This window comes from Sorex araneus, chromosome X (genome assembly GCF_027595985.1).
Source record: "Sorex araneus isolate mSorAra2 chromosome X, mSorAra2.pri, whole genome shotgun sequence".
Classification (NCBI taxonomy): domain Eukaryota; kingdom Metazoa; phylum Chordata; class Mammalia; order Eulipotyphla; family Soricidae; genus Sorex; species Sorex araneus.
In genome coordinates, this window is record NC_073313.1 from 263,066,686 (window position 1) to 263,088,890 (window position 22,205).

General features: G+C 45.5%; 1 protein-coding gene across 1 annotated transcript in view; it reads right to left on the minus strand.

The window, feature by feature from the left end:
- Positions 1-22,205, minus strand: part of DNER (delta/notch like EGF repeat containing) — a 337,797-nt gene that overhangs the window by 15,155 nt on the left and 300,437 nt on the right. Inside the window, exons 10-11 of the mRNA XM_055122261.1 lie at positions 13,359-13,472; positions 3,941-4,072 (exon numbers count right to left, since the gene is read on the minus strand). Of these exons, the coding sequence (XP_054978236.1) occupies positions 3,941-4,072; positions 13,359-13,472 (246 nt within the window). The remainder of the gene's footprint in view (positions 1-3,940; positions 4,073-13,358; positions 13,473-22,205) is intronic.

Here is a 22,205-nt window from a genome sequence, read left to right on the forward strand (position 1 = left end):
CTTCCATATCATGAAGGAAGGAACTGATTTCCAAAGAGATGGGATGTCCTTCTTTTTATCTTGTGATGATAAGACTGCAAAGGCCTTAGGCCTGGAACCCGGGTTTCTATTCTTGAGAATTGTACCCTTTCTGTTTATCCTCTCTCGCACCTCGAATCAGCTGTAGTCATGTTTAGGCAAATACTCATCGTAATTATTTAGATGATACTCTAAGAAGAAAAACTGGTTCTAAACCATCCCCAAATATAATTTTCAAGTACAAAGGGAAGAAGGGATGAGACACCATTTATTAATGGGCTTTGAATGGGATTAAGTGAAGAGATTATCCTGGATTATCCTGGTAGGCTCAGTGTGACTATGAGAGTCCTGATACTGAAGTAAGTGAGCTGGAAAAGATGCTGGAAGTGAAATGAGGTTGGAGTCAGTCACTTGACCGCTAGCCCTGGGCTCAGAGCAAGCGCCCAAGCAGCCAGGAACGTGGGGATCCCTAGGAGACAGAGACGGCAAGGCAGGATTTCTACCTTGGAATCACCAAAAGAAAGATAGCCCCACTGGCCCCTCGGTCTTTGCTCAGAGAGGCCAACCCACTTGGACTTCTATCCTAGTGAGAGGACAAATCTGTGTTGAGGGGCTGGAAGCCTTTAAGTTTGGCTTAAGTTTATTCACTGTGGCAACAGGAAACTCACGCAGGTAGCGCCGGGAAGGCCACGGAGAACGTAACACTGGAGCTGAGACGGGAACCCTGAGAAGAATGAGCCCTGAGCAGAGGGAAGAGAGCTCCACACAAAGGGATCAGCACAGTGGGGAGACCCAGAGGCAGCCATGAACTTGACCAGCACAAACAAGAGCGAGAAGGATGATGGGGCTGGAGCACAGGGGAGGAAGGAAGGGAGAAGCTGATGGGCATTTGCCACACGGCCTTCCTTGTGCCACTCAGCTGTTGCCCTTCCACCGAGCAGCAGGACCATGGTCCTCATCCTCGATTACATCTGAGCTTTCCTGTTGAGACCCCACAGAACTGACCTGGGGTCACCCCACCACTGCAACTCCCAGGTCCTCCTCTCTGTTCTAGCCAATCCCAGAGATCACAGATAATCAGAGGTCATGTGTGTAGGGGGGCGGGGGTGAGGGGTGGGGAGAAGGTGTCCTCTTTTATCTTCCCCATCCTATAAGGAGAAGGGGTCTGCTTCTTCTCCTGGTCTCTGAATCCTATTCCTTATAGTTTCCAGACACTGGCCACTGGCAATGTGTTATCACCACGCACACTCCGTCCTTATCAAGGTCAAAGTGGAGACATCCAGCCTATTTGTGAGCCTCTTTATTATAATGCCTCTGACCTAAGGGAAAGGCACGCATGACATCACCAACAGAACTTGCTATTTTGGGAGAACAAAGTGTGGACTTGATGTGTGTGATGGATGGGTTCCCACCATACGCTGTCATCCCCTGGTCTGTGTCATCTTAAAAGACAACCTTTCACCTTTCCAGGTTACTCCTCCCCACAGAACTGTCTGTGTACATGGGAACCACAGGAAACAAGTTGTTATTTGGTGCCTGCTGCGTGATAGAAATCTGCACAGATGTGACTCCTTTATTCTTCATAGAAACCTTCTCACCTCTCCCACCATAGCTTACCAGTGAGACAGATGAGGCTCTGTGAGGTCTGTCCGTCCGTATAACACAATACAAGCGGATGGAGCTACATTTTGAGGATGTTTATCCTTTCTATTAGTTTATCCTTGTTCATGTCCCCATATTATTGTCAATCACTGTATCACTGTCACTGTCATCCCGTTGTTCATCCATTAACTCGAGCAGGCACCAGTAACGTCTCCATTTTTCTCAGCCCTGAGATTTTAGCAGCCTCTCCTTACTCGTCTTTCCCAATGATTGGAGGTTTCTTTCAGGGTCAGGGGAATTAGACCTGTTATTGTTACTGTTTTTGGCATATCAAATATGCCACGAGGAGCTTGCCAGGCTCTGCCGTGAGGGCGGGATACTCTCTGTGGCTTGCCAGGCTCTCCAAGAGGTATATATATGTATATATATACATGTATGTATGTATGTATGTATATATATGTGTATATATATATATGAGATTAAAATTTTTTATTTGGGGCTAGAGCAATAATACAGCAGGTAGGGCATTTGCCTTGCACGCAGCCAACCCAGGTTCGATTTCCAGCATCCCATATGTTCCCCGGACACCGCCAGGAGTGATTTCTGAATGCAGAGCCAGGAGTCAGCCCTGAGCATCGCCGGATGTGACCCCAAAAGCCAAAAAAATTTTATTTTAATAATTTTACTGTAAAATTTCTTGAGTTATGTCTGTGTTATGTCTGACTATTTTGTCCATAAAATTTCCAAGTTAGAAATTTATACTATTCTGACTCAGTGGACACACAAAAAGGGTCATTTCACAGATTTGTCAAGTTGAGGAATGAAAGCTGGTTTTCCGAGTAAGTACACTCAGGTGCAGCTGGTAAAAGGAGTCTGTCAGGGGTGACACAACCAGGACACATAACAAACTCCTGCTGGACTAAGTCTGAGTCTCTTTCCAAATCCCAGCCCTCTGATTTAAAAAAAAATTGGGGTTTTTGGGTCACACCTGCTGATACTCTGGGATTACTCCTGGATCTGCACTCAGGAATTAGTCCTGGCAGTGTTCAGGGGAGCATATGGGATACCGGGGATCGAACTGGGTCAGCTGAATGTGAGGCAAATGCACGACCTGCTGTACTACTGTTCTGGCCCTCTGCATTTTCACCACGGGAATTCTCTTCAGCAAGAGAGTCTTCTCGCTCATCCTCACAAGGACAGTCAGTCCTAACCTCATTCTGTTTAGGGAAATTGGGAGAATGGAGCTAAAACTAGTCACTCTTTCCCTCTCAAGATCTGAGGCAGGAGCAAAGATACACAGGAGTCACTAGGAGCTCATCCAGTTGAATTTTTATGTGTCAACTGATACTATGGAATGTGGCCCATATTCACGGATGGGACTTCCTGTACAGGTCACACCCCACCTCAGATGCACACTGAGAGGCCCAAACCCAGAGGCAGAACTGGTCACTAGTGAGTGAGTGTACGGCAACAAAACATGGAGGACTCTAGAGGCAGTCCGCTCAGGAGGAGACAGACAGAAGGACAGGCTTTGAAGATATGCTCAATTTTTTGCCTCCTCCAAGAGTCACATAGCAGAGGAGCTGTTTGTTTCTGAAATGAAAAATAAAAGAGATATAAGAGGGACAGGGAGGGAGCTTTTGTGAAAGATCGATTGTTTGCCTGATTTAAATAAGAAGACAGCATCTTTTGAAGTTGAATTTTCAGCCATTCACAACCCCAAACCCAATTCCACTGTCAGTTCTCATTTTCCCCTCCATTTTAGGAGAAGCAGAGTGCTAGCATCGAAAATCGTGACCATGGCATTTTCGAGCTTCCGTGAATCTGCCATTAGAGAACATTCAGCCCAAAGCAGCTCCAAACGGGTCTCTATTTCTGTGACACTGTGACACTCAATCCTCTCTGGATTTCTCTGGGGGCATCAGAAGGAAACTGACACGTTTGAAGATGCTCCAAGACACAGATGCGAAGTGAAGCGATGTCCTGAAAATTTCTCTGCTAGGTTCTCAACACAGAGACACGCTGTTTTGTTGATAGGATCCTAATGCTTCTCTGCTGAGCACATTCTTGGCTGCACGCACAGCCATGAGCTCTGGATGACATCAGCCCATTCTCATCCCAGTGGAAAAGCTGGATTCAGACTCAGGAAGGAGTGGGCGAAGCACCGGGCAGTGAGCTGAGAGGAAGGATTAGGGGGTACGGGAACTGAACAGTACCCTCCAGTCCCTCCGCCCAGGGTGGTCAGCCACTGCCAATGTGTTCTGTTGGTTACATGCAAGTGTGGGGCTCAACAGAGGCACGGAACAGGGGCAATACTCACGGATCTCACAGTTGGCTCCCACCCAGCCGTGGGAGCAGTGGCAAGTATAACCATTGGGCTGGTCCAGGCAGGTGCCAGAGTGATGGCAGGGGTTGCTGTCACACTCATTGATGTCAATGTCGCACTCGTCACCTACGGAGACAGAGATATGTGGTCGTGAGACCTCTGTCACCCCGTGATGTTGCGGTCACGGGCTGCACCCTCGGAACCCAGTTTGCTGTTTGAGTCCAGCATTGACTCTCCCCAAGACCCAAACAGGGGATCTTTGGTTAAGTCAAGCAACATTCCCAGTGGGGCCGGAGACACAGCACGGCACTGGGCTTGCATGGGGGGTTCGATCCCTAGCACCAGATGTGGCCCAAGTCCAAGCACTGTCAGGAGTGATCCCAGAGCACAAGGCAAGAAATAACCCTTGAGCATCACCAGGTGTGGTGCCACCACCCCTACACACACACACACACACATACCACATGAAAACACACACACACACACACTAAAATACCTAAAACTAAAACTCAAGAAACTGTGCTAGTAGGAAAAAAATCTTTTATTCAGCAACAAAAACTGAGCTCCAAAGTCTAAATAAGTTTACCAGAAGAGTAAATGTGGGCCCTCTACTTTGTTAAACAACAACAACAGCACCCACATACACACATAACTTTCCTTTTGCACTTCTGCTTTGTTTGGAAACTCTAGAAAACAGAAAACCCACCAGTGGATGACTCTGGGGGGTAGCCAAGTGTTTGGGTGTGAGTCTGAACACTTGGCTATTTTCTGGAGCGCTCTCGGGCACAGCTGTGTGACCAGTCGGAGTCAGCTATGAAAATGGCTTCTACTTTCTGGATCTCCAGATGTGCTTGTGAGAGGGACCAAAGTGTTCAGGAGAGCTCCAAGGCCCAGCTTAGAAGAAAAATCTGTGAGTCTGGGCTCAGTCTGTGGAAAATAGTACCCGAGGAGCCTTGCTTCGGCCCCATCTACTTTTCCTCTGGAGGGAAAAAGGTGACTTGAAGCTCCCCGTACTCCATAGACCCACGACCGTAGAAGCTTCATCCCAGCTGGAGAAACAGAATGTCAGCCTATGTCACTGGCTCCAGATGCCAGCTGACAGATAACAGTTGGCCACGGAAAGTCACAGGAACAGGACCATTTAAAAATATATATATATATATATATTTAATAGATTTTTAACAAAGACTCACACCTTAGAAAAAAACAAATATGCTACTATCAAGTTTGAATAAATGTGGCCTGGTATCAAGTCTGGAAGTCAGTGGAATTTCATGCTGCTCCCAGAGGCAGAATGGACACCCCTAATATCTGCTTTCCATAGCTTTACCAAGGGACAAAAGGTATGTGATTCAGTGATGATCAAATTCAGCATCAGTAGCTCCTCCTGCTCTGAAGGGAAGCCACAGCTTCCGAGAACTGCTGTTCTGATACGCAACTGGTGAGGGCACCAGTCATCTTCCTCACGTGGTTCCCAGAGTGGTGCAGGCGGGCGGAGAGTGAGGTGAGCGGCCTGAAGTCACTGCAGGAGCTGATCTGCTGTGATGACGCTTGCTTCTCTCAGCTTCAGAGCTACGCTTTAGCTTCCTACTCCTAAACATCTACAGCGGCACCAAAGACCTCGGGCACTTTCCCAAGTCCCCTAAAATAAAACTGAGAAGCCACGATAGAAATAAGCATCTGTGGGGGCTGGAGCGAGAGCACAGCGGGTAGGGCATTTGCCTTGCACGCAGCCGACCCGGGTTCGATTCCCAGCATCCCATATGGTCCCCTGAGTACTGCCAGGAGTAATTCCTGAGTGCAGAGCCAGGAGTAAGCCCTGTGCATTGCCAGGCGTGACCCAAAAAGCAAAACAAACAAACAAACAAAAGAAACAAGCAACTGGAAGACATCGACTCCAAGAACATACCAAACACAACACAGTAGAAGTTTACCCCAGCACTAAACAAGAAGACTACGATATAAAAAGAAGTGATTCAAAGTTAAAGAAAAGGTTTTTTTTTACAAACTTATGAACTTTCATGTTTGCATTTGATTTACATCCCCCCATCAGTGCCCATTCTCCTCCACCAATGTTCCCAGTATCCTTCCCACCACCCCCACCCCAACCCCCACCACCCCGCCCTGCCTCTGTGGTAGGGCATTCCCTTTTGTTCTCTCTACAAACAGGATCATCTTAATGCAAATTTATTTATTTATTGGAGAGAGGAGCTTTGGGGTCGCACTTGGCGATACTTGGGGTTACTCCTGGCTCTGCGCACCTGGTAGTATTCAGGGACCGTATGTGGTGCCAGGGATCAAACCCCGGTTGGCTATGAGCAAGGCAAGCACCCTACCTGTTGTATTATCTTTACAGCTCCCATCTTGATATGATTTGAAAGCCACATTGAGAATCCAGAGGAGATAGGAATATTTCTTAGGTTAAAAATTATCTCCGTGATTCAATAAAAAATTAACTAAGAAAAAATATCTCATAAAGGCTGGTGACACAGCTCAATGCTACAGCATCTGCCTTGCCCATGTAAGACCCTGGACTCAATTCATGACATTTCGAGGTGTCCCAAGCACCCACAGATTGACTCTGAGCATCAGACTAGATGTATTCTCCAAGCACTGGATGCATCCCCCACACAAAACAAATATTGCATCAAAGTTGAATAGAAGAGCATACTTCAAATTGAAGCGATCCCTCTAAAAGGTTGGAAAGGAGAAAAGATGAATTTTTTATGTATCTTCCTTTTGCTTAAAAGTAAAACAGTAGATTGAAAAAATTCCTAGTGCAATCATAGGCACTACAGCAAGCGCAAAATCCAATATTTTGTCCATTTTCAAAAGGCAGTGTTTTAGTGTATGCTTGGGTAATGACTTCCAGTTTATTTAATTAGCATTAAAATGCTGCTTTTTCTGCTAGTGGCTTTACCTCTCATTTATAAAACTACCATATGGCAGTTACAGACCATTTTGGACGAGGAGCCTCATACAAAAATATTTTCTGTCTGTTTCACTTCACACTCCTTTTGTACCTGGCATCTGACTATTTTATTTTTAAAAGTAAAATCTGTCCAGTGGAACATTCACTACCCCTTAGTCCTACATGGCTGACTATAATTTTAGTAAAGTCTACGTGAATTTGTTTTCCACAATAAATATAGTCATTTCTGTCAATAGAAAAGGCATGAAATTGATTGTCCCTTACCAGCCCATTTCAGTGGTTGTCTCTCTGTTAATGGGATAATCACTCTGAGGAGAAAAGGACGTAGACTGAACGACTGAAAACGGCATTACATGGTAGACTGGATGAAGAGATACATAAACAACGGCGTGCTGAGAAATGTTAAAAGGATGGAATCGAAGGCCTTGACAAATGTTCACATCAGTACCGTTTTCCAACCGTTGGGGAGACAAGGTTAATTGAGGTATTTACGGCACAATTGATTTCTTTAGCTAGCAATCTGAATACAGCAAGTTCAGAACGAAGACATCCCACAGCCTGATGTCTCCTTACTCCTACCATCTGGCAAACTGCAAGAGCCCAGCTCTGTGATGGAAGTTTGATGTCAATGTCAAACCCGCCTCATTCCCTAACCTCTGGGTGGGCACAGAACATTTACATCAACCCATTTAGTCTTACTCTGGTCCAGAGTTTCCTGGGGGAGATGATTACCCAATGCATGGTCCAGAGTCGTGTTTTTCAACCCTCTGACCTTGCTTCCTTCCTCTGACTTTCTGTCCTACTAGCTGCCTCCTACACTCATGCTGTGCTTCCCTGCATTGATATGATTTTCACTGGTGGCCCCTTGTAGTATTTCGGGGTCCCCAAACTAAGATAGGTTTATCTATAGCTACCTAATGCATGTGTGTTTCTTCTGGGCTCTCTCAGGGGCTGTAATGTAAGTGGTGAGAATCTAAGATCCCTAGATTTGTCTGTCCTTGGGTCCCATGAGACCGTTGGGCTTGGCAGGAATACAGAATGGCAGAAAACAAATGGTTGAACTCTTCTTAAAGACGTTCTTCAAATACCCAAGACCAAGGATCCAAATGACTGAGCCCCAAGGAGAGTCCCAAACCTCTCCCACCTACCATGGCAAAGTTGTCAGAGCTCTACGAAAGAAATGACATCAGCCAGTGATATAAACTCCAGGCCAGCTGAGAAATAGCTGGCAGCTATCTTGAAAGCATCTGGGTTGTAGCAGAAGCCAGCAGAAAGCACTGTGTTCAGGTTTACTCTAGTGGTCCATGTTAGACGTGATAGCTACATTCCTTGCTCTATCCATTACCCTCCCATTCCCTCTCAGCATGAGACTTCCACTGTGCCGCTAGCTGGTGGCAGGAATACGCAGGTGGATTCTGATGATGGAATTAGTCAACCAGAAGACAACTATGTTTCTCAGCTTATCCTGGGCAAATTGTTTCCCATCATCTTAGGCATCTGAGGATTTATTATGAATGCGAGGAGCAAGTGGGGGTTGTATTTCCACCTATTAAGAGGAATATGTTTTCATATGCATTTCTATCCTCACTATTCTATTTGCAATAAGCCTGTGTGTCATCTTAAGTAAGATGAGTTCTTAGTATACCATCTTTCTCTACTTGTAGCTGATTTAATAAATCTTTATGGTTCTGCTGACTTTTTTTTATTGACTCGCTTACTTTGTTTTTAATTTGAGTTGGGGAAAAATCAATTACTTTTAAGTCGCTGTTGTGCTTGAATAACACTTGTGATGAACATACAGAATGAAATTTCTACTTGACTAAAGCTGAAAATCAGAGTCTGAACTTTAAATCCTTTATAATTTCTTTTCAATCTACTACCTTTCTAAAGGCAATGTGCCGGGGCTGGAGAGAGAGTACAGGGTTTAAAGTGTTTTCTTTGCAAGCAGCAAATCCAGGTTCGATCCCTGGCACTAAAAATGGTCCTCTGAGCACTGCCAGGAGTGACTCTTGAGCACAGGGTCATAAGTATTCCCAACACCACTGTGTATGGCCCAAATAACAAAATTATAAATAAAATAAAAGGCAATGTGTTGGGGGCTGGAGTGATAGCATAGCAGGTAGGGCGTTTGCCTTGCACACGGTGGACCCGGGTTCAAATCCCAGCATCCCATATGGTTCCCTGAGTACCGCCAGGAGTAATTCCTGAGTTCAGAGCCAGGAGTAAATCCCTGTGCATCGCCGGGTGTGACCCAAAAAGAAAAAAAAAGGCAATGTGTTAGTGTCACATCTGATAGTATTTCTGCAAGTATATACGTGTACTTACTGCTTAATCACATACACTTTCCTCAAAGAAGTTAAGGTTTTAAAAGGCAAAAAAAAAATGCACTGCTGTTGGTAAGCCCTTGGGTAGAATTGATATGAAATTATATCAATGAAAATCATCATAATCTTCATACCATGCATTAAATATATATCTATTGCATGACAAACACTGGACTCAAGTCCACAATTACTTCATAAGCATTTTCTTTCAAATGAAATTAAAAAACAATAACATGGATCTAGAAGAGCCACTACACCTTTTCCTCCCATTATGAACAATTACACAACTGGATAAAATCTTTATTTTAAAAAGCACATTATAGAGGCTGGAGTGATAGCACAGCGGGTAGGGCGTTTGCCTTGCACGAGGCCGACCCGGGTTCGAATCCCAGCATCCCATATGATCCCCTAAGCACCTGAGTGCATGAGCCAGGAGTGACCCCTGTGCATCGCTGGGTGTGACCCAAAAAAATAAAAAAAATAGATAATAAATAAATAAATAAATAAAAAGCACATTATAGAGAGTATGTGATTATGATTATTAGGGAAAAAAACAAAGACTATTCAAGTTCTCCATCTGTAAGGTTAGAATTCAATGACCTCAGTGATTGTAATTTGGAATTTGTGTTGACAAGGTAACTACCTTCTAAGAGACATGACACAGGAGGCAGAGTCACTCAGAAAAAGATGATACTACACATTTACTTAAGTCAAATACCAGAGACCTGGTGAACAAGATAAAAGACCAGAGGTCCCCAAGGCTGACTGAGGACTCAGAAGTCTTCAAACTCTCATTAACATAGAGATATTTCAGTTTTTACTCACTCTGTGCAGTGAAGAGTTATTCATGTATCATTCAGTTCTTTTGTAAAGATGCAAAAGGCCTACATCAGGAGTAGGAAGTCATCACTCTTCCTAGCATAAAGGCTGCTGTAGTTGCATGAGCTTTTTCATATTTGGGATATAAGAAGCATTGCAATGGAATAACAAATGGTCAGAGGCAACAGGAGCTGGGAACTGGTCTACAGAACTGAGCTTACCTGGGAGAGGAGAGCCAGGGATAATGGTGGGAGGAAGCAAATGCTCTGGTGGATGGTGTGGGTGTGGGGTTGAAATTGTAGCATACTATAGATCATGATGGCTAAGATCACTGTCACTGTCACTGTCATCCCATTTCTCATTGATTTGTTTGAGCAGTCACCAGAAACGTCTCCATTGTGAGACCTGGCCTTATTGTTTTTGGCATATCAAATATGCCACTCGAGCTTGCCAGGCTCTGCCATGCAGGCGGGATACTCTCAGTAGCTTGCCAGGCTCTCCGAGAGGGACAGAGGAATCAAACCTGGGTCGGCCGCATACAAGGCAAATGCCCTACCACTGTGCTATCGCTCCAGCCCAGCGACTAACATTTTTAAAAAATAAACCAAAAAAAATCCCTAAATTATAAAAACATAAATCCAATTTTTTAAGTGGGCAAAAAAATTTTAAGGTCATTTTGAGAGCAAAGATCTTTTAATAACTCTAATCACAAGATGTTCAGCAAATTTAATCTCAGTGTGATTAAAAGAGTGATGACATTTTCCCATGAAAAGTATTTGGAAATTGTTGACTACTGGGCACAGAAAAACAAATATTGAGAAGTAGTTGCCTTAGAAAATAGAGGCTATCATCTTTCAACCTTTAACAATGCATATCGACTTTCTGCTCCACTCAGAAAAGGTCTCCTGGTGTCTGATTTGGACTATTGCACAGACAGAAAGGTCTGTGGGCTTGAAAGAACCTTTAGATAAAACAGATTAAATAGTTTCAGGTTCAGGCTTGGAGGCAGAGCAGTACGAAAAAGACTAAGTCCTGAAAAAATGCTAGAGTCTTAATCCCCACACTATCTCTCTGGCCCTGAGTGAAGTTCTTGACCCAAACGATGAAGCCAACTCCTACGTAAATATGTCTTGGATTGAGTACCTATGACAAAAGAGTGATTTGCCTAAAGCATTTCTCTCCATTAGGGAACTTTAGAATGCTTACTCGCTGCCAAGAGTCAGTTTTGTAAAACCTCAGGATAATGAAAAAGCATCTGAGTCCAAGGTAGCAATTCAGAGTAGGGACCTTACCCTTGCAAGAGAGCTGTTAATATTTATCAGACTCAGAAGACCAGTTCTCAGAACATAACTGGCTCATTCTTTTAAAAGAATTCAAAAGGTGCTATGATCACCTATATTGGGGAAATAGATAATTCCTACTCTTGGTAAGATCTCTTGAGTCATTAGTGCATGACAACCCGTATGATTTCTACCCTAGTTTTTGTCTACAGAAACTCAAATGGGGAGTAAAACCACTGAAGGAGTTGGCAAATATGTAAAGAGGGGATGGAGAAAATCTCAAGTTTTCTAAAATCTCTAAGAAAATCTCTAAAAGACATAACAGATAATACTGAGGAAGAAGTTGGAGATTTGCTTAATATTTAAGTAAAAGATTGCATTTTATCTCTCCGAAAATGCCAAGATAAGGGCTGGAGCTATAGTACAATGGGCAGGGCAACTGCCTTGCATGTGGCCAATCCAGGCTCGAACCCTGGCACCCCAGATGGTCTCCCAAGCCCATCAGGAGTAAGCCCTGAGCTCTGCCAGGAGTAGCCACACATACACACACACAAAGCCAAGATCAATTGTAAGTAAATTGCAAATTAAATACTTACACAACACAAATAAACTAAATATGATGCGACCATACAAAATAACAATTGTAAAGTCTTGGTATCCCCTACGAGGAGGCCCCGGGGAAGATAGGCAGGCATGCGGGCAAGAGACTCTCTGCATCGCTCTCTTCCGGGAGCGTGCTTTTAAGTCTCTGGATGCAGGCCATTGACAGGATTACGTGGCGCCGGGGGCAGTCCCTGGGTGTGACCACCTAGCTACTAGGAAATGGGAAATCTGGACGGAGCAGGCCCAGTCCCGATCCGAGCAGCCTTGGCGGTCTCAGCCCCAGGTCCCACACACCTGGATTCCTTTGCTGGTTCCTTCATGCGTGAGGCTTATCCGAATGTGTGGAGAGGGGCCTTGAGTATGGCTGTGGCTAGGTTCCGGAGGTCTTCAGTCACCGGGAACTCTGTTTGGGGTGGGGAGGGAAACTGAGGAACCCAGGTATGTGGGACCTGGGGCTGAGACCTCCAAGGCTGCTCGGATCGGGACTGGGCCTGCTCCGCCCAGATTTCCCATTTCCCAGTAGCTAGGCGGTCACACCCAGGGACTGCCCCCGGCACCATGTAGTCCTGTCAATGGCCAACATCCAGAGACTTAAAAGCAAACTCCTGGAAGTGTGTGGCCGCTCTGCAGCTGCACAATATCTTATAGCCTACTTCTCCCTCTGGTAGAACCTGGCAAGCTACCGAGAATTTCCTGCCCACAGGGGAGAGCCTCGCAAGGTCCCCATGGTGTATTAATATGCCAAAACCAGTAACAAGCTGGGTCTCATTCCCCTGACCCTCTAAGAGCCTCCAGTACAGCATCACTGGAAGGACGAGTAGAGAGAGGCTTCTAAAATCTCAGGGCTTGGACGAATGGAGACATTACTGAGACTGCTTGAGAAATTCGATGATCAACAGGATGATGATGATGATGATGATGATGATGATGATGATGATGATGATGATGAAAGTCTTGGTATAAAGGATCTTTCAAATCACTGTTTCACTGTTATCACTGTTATCCCGTCGCTCATCGATTTGCTTGAGCAGGCACCAGTAATGTCTCCATTGTGAGACTCGTTGTTACTGTTTTTGGCATATTGGATATGCCACGGGTAGCTTTCCAGGCTCTGCCATGTGGGCTAGATAATCTCGGTAGCTTGCTGGACTCTCTGAGAGGGGCGGAGGAATTGAACCTGGGTCGGCTGCAAGGCAAATGCCCTACTCACTGTGCTATCGCTCCCACCCATCTTTCAAATAGAAAATAGAAAAAGAAACCAAAGTATCATGCTTTAATCACATGAATTTTAACTATGGTTTATGAAACAAATACTTAATAGACATGTAAAGTCAAGGACAGCAATGGTATTCAGAACTTGCCATCATGCACAGATGGAAGTTTCTGGGTTTTTCCTTTGATTAACAGCCACGATCTTGGGGTGAAAGTGAGAGCTCAGCCCCAGAACCACTTGCCTGTGAAGCCAGGAGGGCAAATGCACGTGCCGTTCAGGCCTTCGCTGTCACAGGTGCCTCCGTTCAGACAGCTGACGTTGGCGCAGGGGTCCTTGTAGGATTCACAGTGAGTCCCTGCAGAGAACAAAGGGGAGAGTCGGTAAGGGGACCACCAGATCGCAGGGCCTTGGAGAGCACAGTGTGCCTGCAGCTGGGCACAGAATGGAGGCAGATTCCTGGAGTGTGTGTGTGTGTGAGTGTGTGTGTGTGTGTGTGTGTGTGTGTGTGTGTGAGAAGCACCCTCAGAGGAATAACCAATTCCATTCCTACCCAACAGTTACATCTCTGTACATCTCTACTTTCTCTGACCAAGTAGCCCAAAGCCCAAAGAAAATTGCAAAAGACAAAAACATATCAGGGCCAAATGCTTTCCAAGTCTCTAAAGAAAATCGCAACTAGCCAGACCCATCCATCTAAGATCGGTGTAAGCAGCGAGCAGGGTCTGGAAGATGAGGCTCTGTGGTCCAACTGTTAGAGAGCCCAGTTTGGCCACCGACCGTGGGAGCAATGAAGTCACCTGGAACTCGAATGTCACTTGCAAAGATAACTCAGCATTCCCGGCAACAGACTGACTGACAGTGCTCCAGACCTCTCTTTTGTGTTTTACGTCTGCACCTTCACTGGATCCTCACAACATGGAGAGAAACGCTCTCAGCTTCGATGTGAAAAGTGAGGTAATCATTTGCAAACACACGGAGGGGATGCTGCAGAGTGCAGTTGTGGAAAGCTGATGTCTGCTCAGTGGTTCACTGGGGTGCAATGAGACTGGCCGTGGGCATCGGCACATGTGTCTGGAGTTCAGCACCCATTGAACAAAAAGGGGACACTTACAAAATCTTTTGACAAAAAGCAAGTTTGCACTGGGATCCCAAAAGTCTCTATCTGAAGAGAGACTGAGAAAAGGATGGGTAACTTGAGCTCTCATGTTAGATGTTCTTACAATTAAAAATACATCATTTTTTGCAGGTCAGAGAGATAGTCAGGAGATAAGGTAGCTGCCTTGCACAGAACCAAGCAGGCTCAATCTCTAACACCATTCATGATTCCCCAAGCACTGCTAAAGGTCACTCTTGGTCACAGAGCCAGAAATAGCCACTGAGCTCCATTGATTGTGACCCCATCCCTCCCTCAAATAATAAATAAAGATACCTTAAATATACATATGTGTGTGTCTGTGTTGACTATATCTTGAAAAATATGGCAAGCCAAGCTGCTAAAATTGTTGGGAATATTGATCTCCCAGATGAAAACAATGGGGCACCCCTGGGAGGGGTCAGCCCATGTCCCTGCCCTGCTGAAGTCCTCATACACACCCACACCCCACAGTTGCTGCTGAGCCAACAACCCAACTCTGCTTTTCAACTAATCTCTGCTAAGACACCAAACTGATGAAAATTCCAGAGACACAAGATTTCAGACTGAGAATTCTGGGGTCTTCTTTGAGTGGGGGGGCATACTTTGGAGGTACATGCTTTTGGAAGCTCCGGAAGCTATACCCACACCCCACAGTCACCGTCACGTAAACTCTTAGGCCCAATTCTACAGAGCCCAAAGTTTGTGGAGCACCTGGCCACAAATGTGGCCACATGACACCTTCAACATTCCACAGTGCTGACATCCCAGTAGAGCACACCGAATTAAATAGGAAAACAACACAGAAGCCTAGCAATCCCAGTAAACAAAAACAATAACACAGAAGGTCAACTAACAACAAACTGCTTAGTAAATCCTCAGATAAAGACTTAATGACCCCCAGGGGAGATATAACAATTTTCACAACTTTTCTTTTACGATAGTATTTTTTGATAATTCCACTAGCCATTTAGTTGTAACAAGCAATATAAAATAAATTATTTTGGGCCTTCTAAAGGGGCAGGCATGGGGGGTGGTTGGGTATAGGATAACATTGGGTTGTCCTTTCTGCCTTGCCGCAGGGAGCCTAGGTTTATTGGGTTGCTCCCATCACAGTGCTCCCATTCCTCTGTGTTTATTTGTAATCTCTTTCTTTGTGCTCTGCTTCCCCAACTGGTAAATCACCTTTACCTCCTAATCAGACTCTGTTAACTTGTAAATATTGATTTTCTCTTTTCCTTAAGTCCTTTGCATAGTTAATTCAGAGTAATGTTCTTTTTGTATAGACACAGAAGACAGTTAATGCTATGCTTTTGTAACTTGGGAGTTTATTGACTCCAAATAATATTCACTCCCAGACATATGTTTCCTCAGTTGTCCTTACTTCCTAGCATCCCAAAAGCAGGGTCCCAAAGAGGGACTGGATGGACCCAGGGCAAGCTGTGAGCTACCCTGGCATCAAAATGGGCCAGGCCAAAGCACCATAATACTTAGCTATACGTTAAGAGCATGGTCATGGACAAATTCTGTCATGATCCCAAAAGTAATGACTAGATTAGGGGCCTGCTAGGGTTAGGAAAGATTAATCTGGCCTGAGCACTGTAGTCTGAGATCTATAGCGAGTTGCCCCCAAGAGAGCCACCCTACAAGCTTAATGTATCTCTTATGGTATTTATACAAAAGAACTAACATTAAGAAGCAGAATTAAGATGTTGATTAAGATGTTGATTAAGTTATTGGACTAAGGAGAGGAGAAACACCCCTAGGTGGTATTTTGCCCTTGAGCGGAAGAAGGGCTTTTGATATATTGATTGTGCTACCAGATGGGGTGTGATGGCTACCCCCAATGCAGGGAGTTGGAGAGAGACCAGGCTGTGAGGGGAGCACGGAGAGATGAGTGGGAGAGACAGGAGCAGATGGGAATGAGGGGCAGTGTGAGACTAGAATGGGAGCTTAGTGAGACTGGAAGAGGCACGTGGGGAGAATGGAATAAACAGCAACTGATCATCAATCAGACTGGTGGATCTCATTTCCTCTTTCATCCGCCCATGGCATCCCAGGTGGAGAAGCGGCCCGACACCACCAAATGCAGGTATTGAGAGAGAGTCATGGGACTTTCCTAGCTGCCCAGTGATTTCACAGTTGAGAAAATGGGGACACAGTGGGGGTAATGTCCCTGTGGTGGTGGGATTGGGATTGGAATATTGAATGCTGTAACAACATTATGATGAACAACTCTGTAAACCATAGTGTTTAAATAAAGAAAAAAAGAGAATATATATGTGTATTAGTATATAATTTTATTTTTTAAAAAATTCAAAAAATCCAATGCTAGTTCCAATGTGTTTTGCTGTTGTTTCTCTAGAGTGTCAGGATGGATGAATAGGTTGATCTCTCATTTCCCGACTCCTCGGAGAAAAAAAGTAAACGACACTAGATCCCATAAAAGGATGTATATCATGTTATTCCCACCTTTCCTGACATCCTCAAGGAAAACAAGCATAAAGCCAGCCACATAAACTGTAACTGAGTAGTATTTATTTAATTTCTCTCCACTTTGTTACTTAGCTCATATTGTGCAAAGAATGGCCACACCCAATGACTCATCCTGTAGTCACTGAAATTACTTTTGCTGGCATTCTCTGCTCTCATTTTTTTTTTACCCAGTGCCTCCATGAGCAAGGCTGAGGCTCATGATGGGAGTTGGGCAGTCAGAGAACATAAGCACATAGAAACAGAACCGCTTCTCTGTAGGCACACTAAGAACGTGTTGGAACCAGATGAAACATTATAGAACGGATGAGCTTTAAGTTTGTTGCGTCCACTTCTCCTCACATCCAACCCACAACATGCTCTGTCACATGGTTTTCTGAAGTGCCTCTTGGTTAGCTTTTCTGTCCTGCTACAACCCGTGCCCTGACTCCTGGCCTCCCGCCTGCTGGCATACGGGGCCCTGATGCCATGACCCAGCTCCCTATCTGTCTCCGGGCACTTGAGTCAGCTTGCCTGACCTTTATTATACTTAAACCCGAGATTCCTGGCAATGTTCATGTTTTGTTTCATTGAAACATTGTCATCTGGAGCCAGGGAGATAGTCCAAGGGCTAAGGTACTTGCCTGAGGCACTGGCCAACCTCAGTTAGATGCCCAGCAAACACTGCCAAGAGTGACCACTGAGTTCAGGGCCTGGGAAAATCCTTAGCACCACTAACTATGGCCCCCACACCAAAAAAGGATTGGCATTTGTGAACTAATTATTCTTACGTTGAGTGTGTCTAGCTTCCTCATCTGGAAATCTAGATTTCTGATTTGCAAGTAGTACAAGATCAATGTTTTTTAAAAAATGAAATGCAAAAGAGGCTTTTCTGCTTCAGAGTATTTATAAAAAATAAATAAATAAGAACTCACATATTGACAAGCTCCCATGGGGTAAATTGAGGAATCAGGTGCCAAAAAAAGGCTTTCAATTGTAGTGGGAAACACAGTCCCCAGAGTTCAGAGCTATCTGAAATCTTAAAAAGATTTCCCAGGATACAAGAGGGGATACAGCAGGTAGGGCACTTCCTTAGCATATAGCCAAACAAGGGTTCAATCACCAAGACCCTATGTGGTCCCCCAAGCATCACCGGTAATGATCCCTAAGCACAGCCAAAAGCAAGCTCTGAGCACTTCCAGATGTGGTCCCCAAACCAAAACAAATAAATAAAAATGAAAGATTTTTTTTTATATCTAAGTGAGAACCAGTAAGCATGATCTTTCCTGAGTTCCTAGTAATCCATTTGTCAACCCGGCCTGAATCACATTAACATAACTGATACACAAACACACAAATGACCACATTTCTCAAATACGGCTGCAAGGCCAATTCTAGGCTAAATATTTAAACATTACAACCTTCAAACCCTAATGAAAACACCCAAGATAATAGAGCAATTGCAGTCTTCTGGGGCTTTTCTTTAAGGGGGGGAGGGTGGCGGGAGAAGGGGGAAACTAATTTTATCCCTTGTTATTTTGCTTTCTCAAAAGATAAGATAGTCACATGAGATCAACTGAGAGTTTCCTGGCAGCAAGACGGGACAAAAGCTCATCTTCACAGAAACACGAGGACTCCGAGGAAGGGTGGTCTTAAAAGTCCCTGGTGACACTGACACTTCCTGGCACTAAGCCATGCAGAGCCCTAGACTATCTGTGTGCCAGTGTCCAAGGGAGCCTTAAATAGAGACGAAATGGACAGGATGCCACTGATAAACCAAGGCTGCCCCCCATCAAACCTCCTCCTCAGGCACTCCTGGACTCTTGTGCTGCTCTCCTCACCCCACCAGGGCCCCCAGCGAGCACACAGCACCGAGGGTTCCATGTCCTCCTTGCTCCCCGCAGAAACACCCTCCTCGCCTCCTCCCTCCCCCACAGCTGGTCTTCATCTGTCACGTTCCGTCAAAGCCGAGCCCAACTCACCTTTTTATTGCTAAAAAATTGAACCCCGTTTCCCCCCAGGACAGAATCCCTCTTTATTGTCCTGCACGCAAAAAAAAAAACTATGTGGAAAGCCTCGTCCCCCCTGAGCTTGCTGGGTTCAGTCATAACTTTTCATCACCAGCCCCTCGCCCACCCGAATCTCTGAATCCTTTGGAGCCCAGGCTGGAGCCTCAGGCCTGGAAGGAATTAGGGACAGACCATCACAGGCCTCTCCTGCCTGAGTGGCGACAGCCAGTGTACTTTGGCTGACACACAGCAGCAATGCCAGGGGAGGCTGAGGCCATTCCAAATCCGCCTTCTGACACCCTTGCTCTGTGTGTGTGTGTATGTGTGTGTGTGTGTGTGTGTGTGTATGTAGGGTCGAGGCAAGCCCTGCTTCCAGCCCAGTCTGAGGAGACACATGCACCGCCCCCCCACACCCACCCACCGTTGGCACGGACCACAGCACGCGCTGTTACGAAACTTATGTTTAGTCTCAAGCAAAAATAAACTGTAATTCAGTCAAAACTAATAAAAATTCATACTTTTCATACTCAGGGATGGAGAGGCAATGTTTCTGAAAACATCTCCTTTCCAATTGGGCTTTTTGAGAGAAGTTAATTTTAGCCTTAGAAAGAGCAAGGTCTCAAAGAGAGAGTGCTGTCACCATGAATCTCGGTGGTCATCACGATTGGGTCGCGATGAACATTCGGGGAAAATGAAAAGCATCAGTTGGTCTCTGGGGAAATGAAGGCAGGTGAAAAAAATGCCTTGATGTGTTCTCTGGACATTACCAGCCTCCTGAAGACATCATCTTATTGTATGAAAATTCATTTTTTCACTAAGAATTTGTCCCAGGTCTTGCCTCTCCCCGAGCTCAATCTTCCCCTCAACTATTCCCAAAATGCCAATGTACACCCCGACCTGGGCCTCATGACAGCTTGTGTGCGTCTGCCTCGCTCTGCTTTTCCAGTTAAGCAACAACCTGAAAAAAAGGGAAGACACTCTGACTTTTGCCATTTTATTTGAATCACAGTACTTGAGAAGTGTGAGCTACAAAACAAACCAGCCCTGAAATTCTAGTTCACAGATGATATTGGAGTATTCCAAAGGACCAAGTCAAAGAAGATGATTTTTTATAACACTTTTGTAGTTTTATCTGTCTTTTGTTTCGGGGCTACGCCCACTTATGCTCAGGGCTTGCTCCTAGAAGGGTTCAGGGGACATGATGGGGTGCAGGGGATTGAGTCTAGGTTGGCTGCATGCAAGGCAAGTACCTTAACCTATACCAGCTCTCCAGCCCAATCTCTGCAGACTTCTAAAAACAATTAGGTGAAATGTGATCATATCAACAAATGACCTTATCACCCTCAAGAAACCTTCAGCAAGCATGAAAATATGAATGAAGATGTTCTTTCTAGAATTCTTTAGAATAGCCTCACATCAGAAGTGACAAGGGAGTGGCAGGCCATACCTCATGGAAACATCACGCCAACATTTAAGATAGAACTAGCTACACTTCCTAGCCATAGCCATGCCAAACATAATAGTACCACTGTATCACTGTCATCCCGTTGCTCGTCGATTTGCTCGAGCAGGCACCAGTAACGTCTCCATTGTGAGACTTCTTGTTACTGTTTTTGGTATATAGAATATGACACGGGTAGCTTGCCAGGCTCTGCCGTGCAGGCGGGATACTCTCAGTAGCTTGCTGAGCTCTCCGAGAGGGGTGGAGGAATTGAACCTGGGTCAGCCTTGTGCAAGGCAAACGCCCTACCCACTGTGCTATCACTCCAACCCAAACATAATGGTATCATTAGGTATTAGGTATAGTATAATTAAGTATTAGGTATAGTATTATTATTAGGAAATAATACAGAATTGCATATGGGCTCAAGCATATGCAATTGGATGTTTTTTTGGAAACTCTTGGATGTTTTCAAACATGAGGGACCAGGGGGGTGCTACAAAGACCCAGAGTGCATGCTTTGCAGTCACGTTCCCCGGGTTTGATCCCTGACACTTCTAAGTGAAGCTCTGCACCACCAGGATAGAGCTTCGAGCCACCAGCCAGTTCTGCACCACCAGACAAGGAAGCCTTGAGTTACCCCGGGGCCCCTGAGCACCCCTGGGGAGGCCCCAAACTAAATAAATACAAACAAATCCAGGTAAAGGATAGGAGCATAGCTGATCCCACTGTTTGCCTGTGCTCTGTCATAAAGCTATGAGCTACACACATTTTCTCCTTTTCCCCCTCTATTATTATGGTTATTGCTACCTTATTGTCAGAAGGTAAGATGAACATTTGGGATCCCAAATTCCCAGCAGCTATATTGTCGTTCATTTCATTTGTTCGGGAGCAATAAAAAATCATCACATTACACTGCTGTAACTTGAATCTTTTTTTTGGGGGGGTCACACCCGACGATGCACAGGGGTCACTCCTGGCTCTGTACTCTGGAATTACCCCTGGTGGTGCTCAGGGGACCATATGGGATGCTGGGAATCAAATGTCGGTCCGTCATGTGCAAGGCAAACGCCCTACCTGATGTGCTATTGCTCCAGCCACTCTTTTTTTTTTTTGACAATACAAGGTTATGAACAGTAATCAAAGCTGCCAAGTCCCACCATGGACCAACTCTGAAGGGAGGACCAGCACTGCAGCGTCTCTGAAAGAGGGTGACTATCGGGCTCCTCCTCACACTTCGCTTCCGTCCCACCGGCAGAGGAAACCTCCTGGGAATGCGTTCCAGACGTGTCCTGGGTTTCATCTGTGTCAGGGAGCAGGCTCAAGGGCAGTAAGAGCAGCTCGGGAGCACTGGCCTGTTTAAGTCCCAGATCTCAAAACTGCAGCAAATTTAAAAGTGAAAGCAGGGCCAGAGAGCTAGTGCCAGGGTTGAGACGCTTACTTGCGCATGGCCAATTTCAACTCTGTGCACCACCAGGAGTGATCCCTGAGCATAGAGCCCTATCCGTAAAAATTGAAGATAAAAAAAAAGAAAATTATGTGGTTACTGCCTTTCTGGACATAAGGATTTTGTATGAGGGATGGGGCAGGCTGAACTGTATGGTTGGCCCCCAGAGCCACAGCAAACAGGTATGTGCCTGACTTGGGTTCAACTCCTAACACCACATGGGCCTGTGGGCATTGCCAGGCTGCAACTGTGGAGGCCCCCTGTACACTGGGGTGGCTGGTATCCTTGGCACTGCAGGGGCCTCATTTCATACTGACACCCTCCAAGGACGTCTATGGGGAGAAAACGCTTCCGCCAAGGGACAGTGACCCCCAGGAGAGAGTGGCACAGAACTAGGACCCTCCTCCCCCACCAAGTCCTCCCCAGGATGGAAGAGGAGGGATGGAGAAGAAAGAAAGAGGGAGAAAATAGAAGAGGGGAGGGGGAGAGAGAGGAAGAAGAGAGGGAGAGGGAGAAGAGGGGAGAGGGGGAGGGAGAGAAGAGAGGGGGGTTCGGAGAAGGAGAAGAGGGAGAGGGGAGGGGAAGAG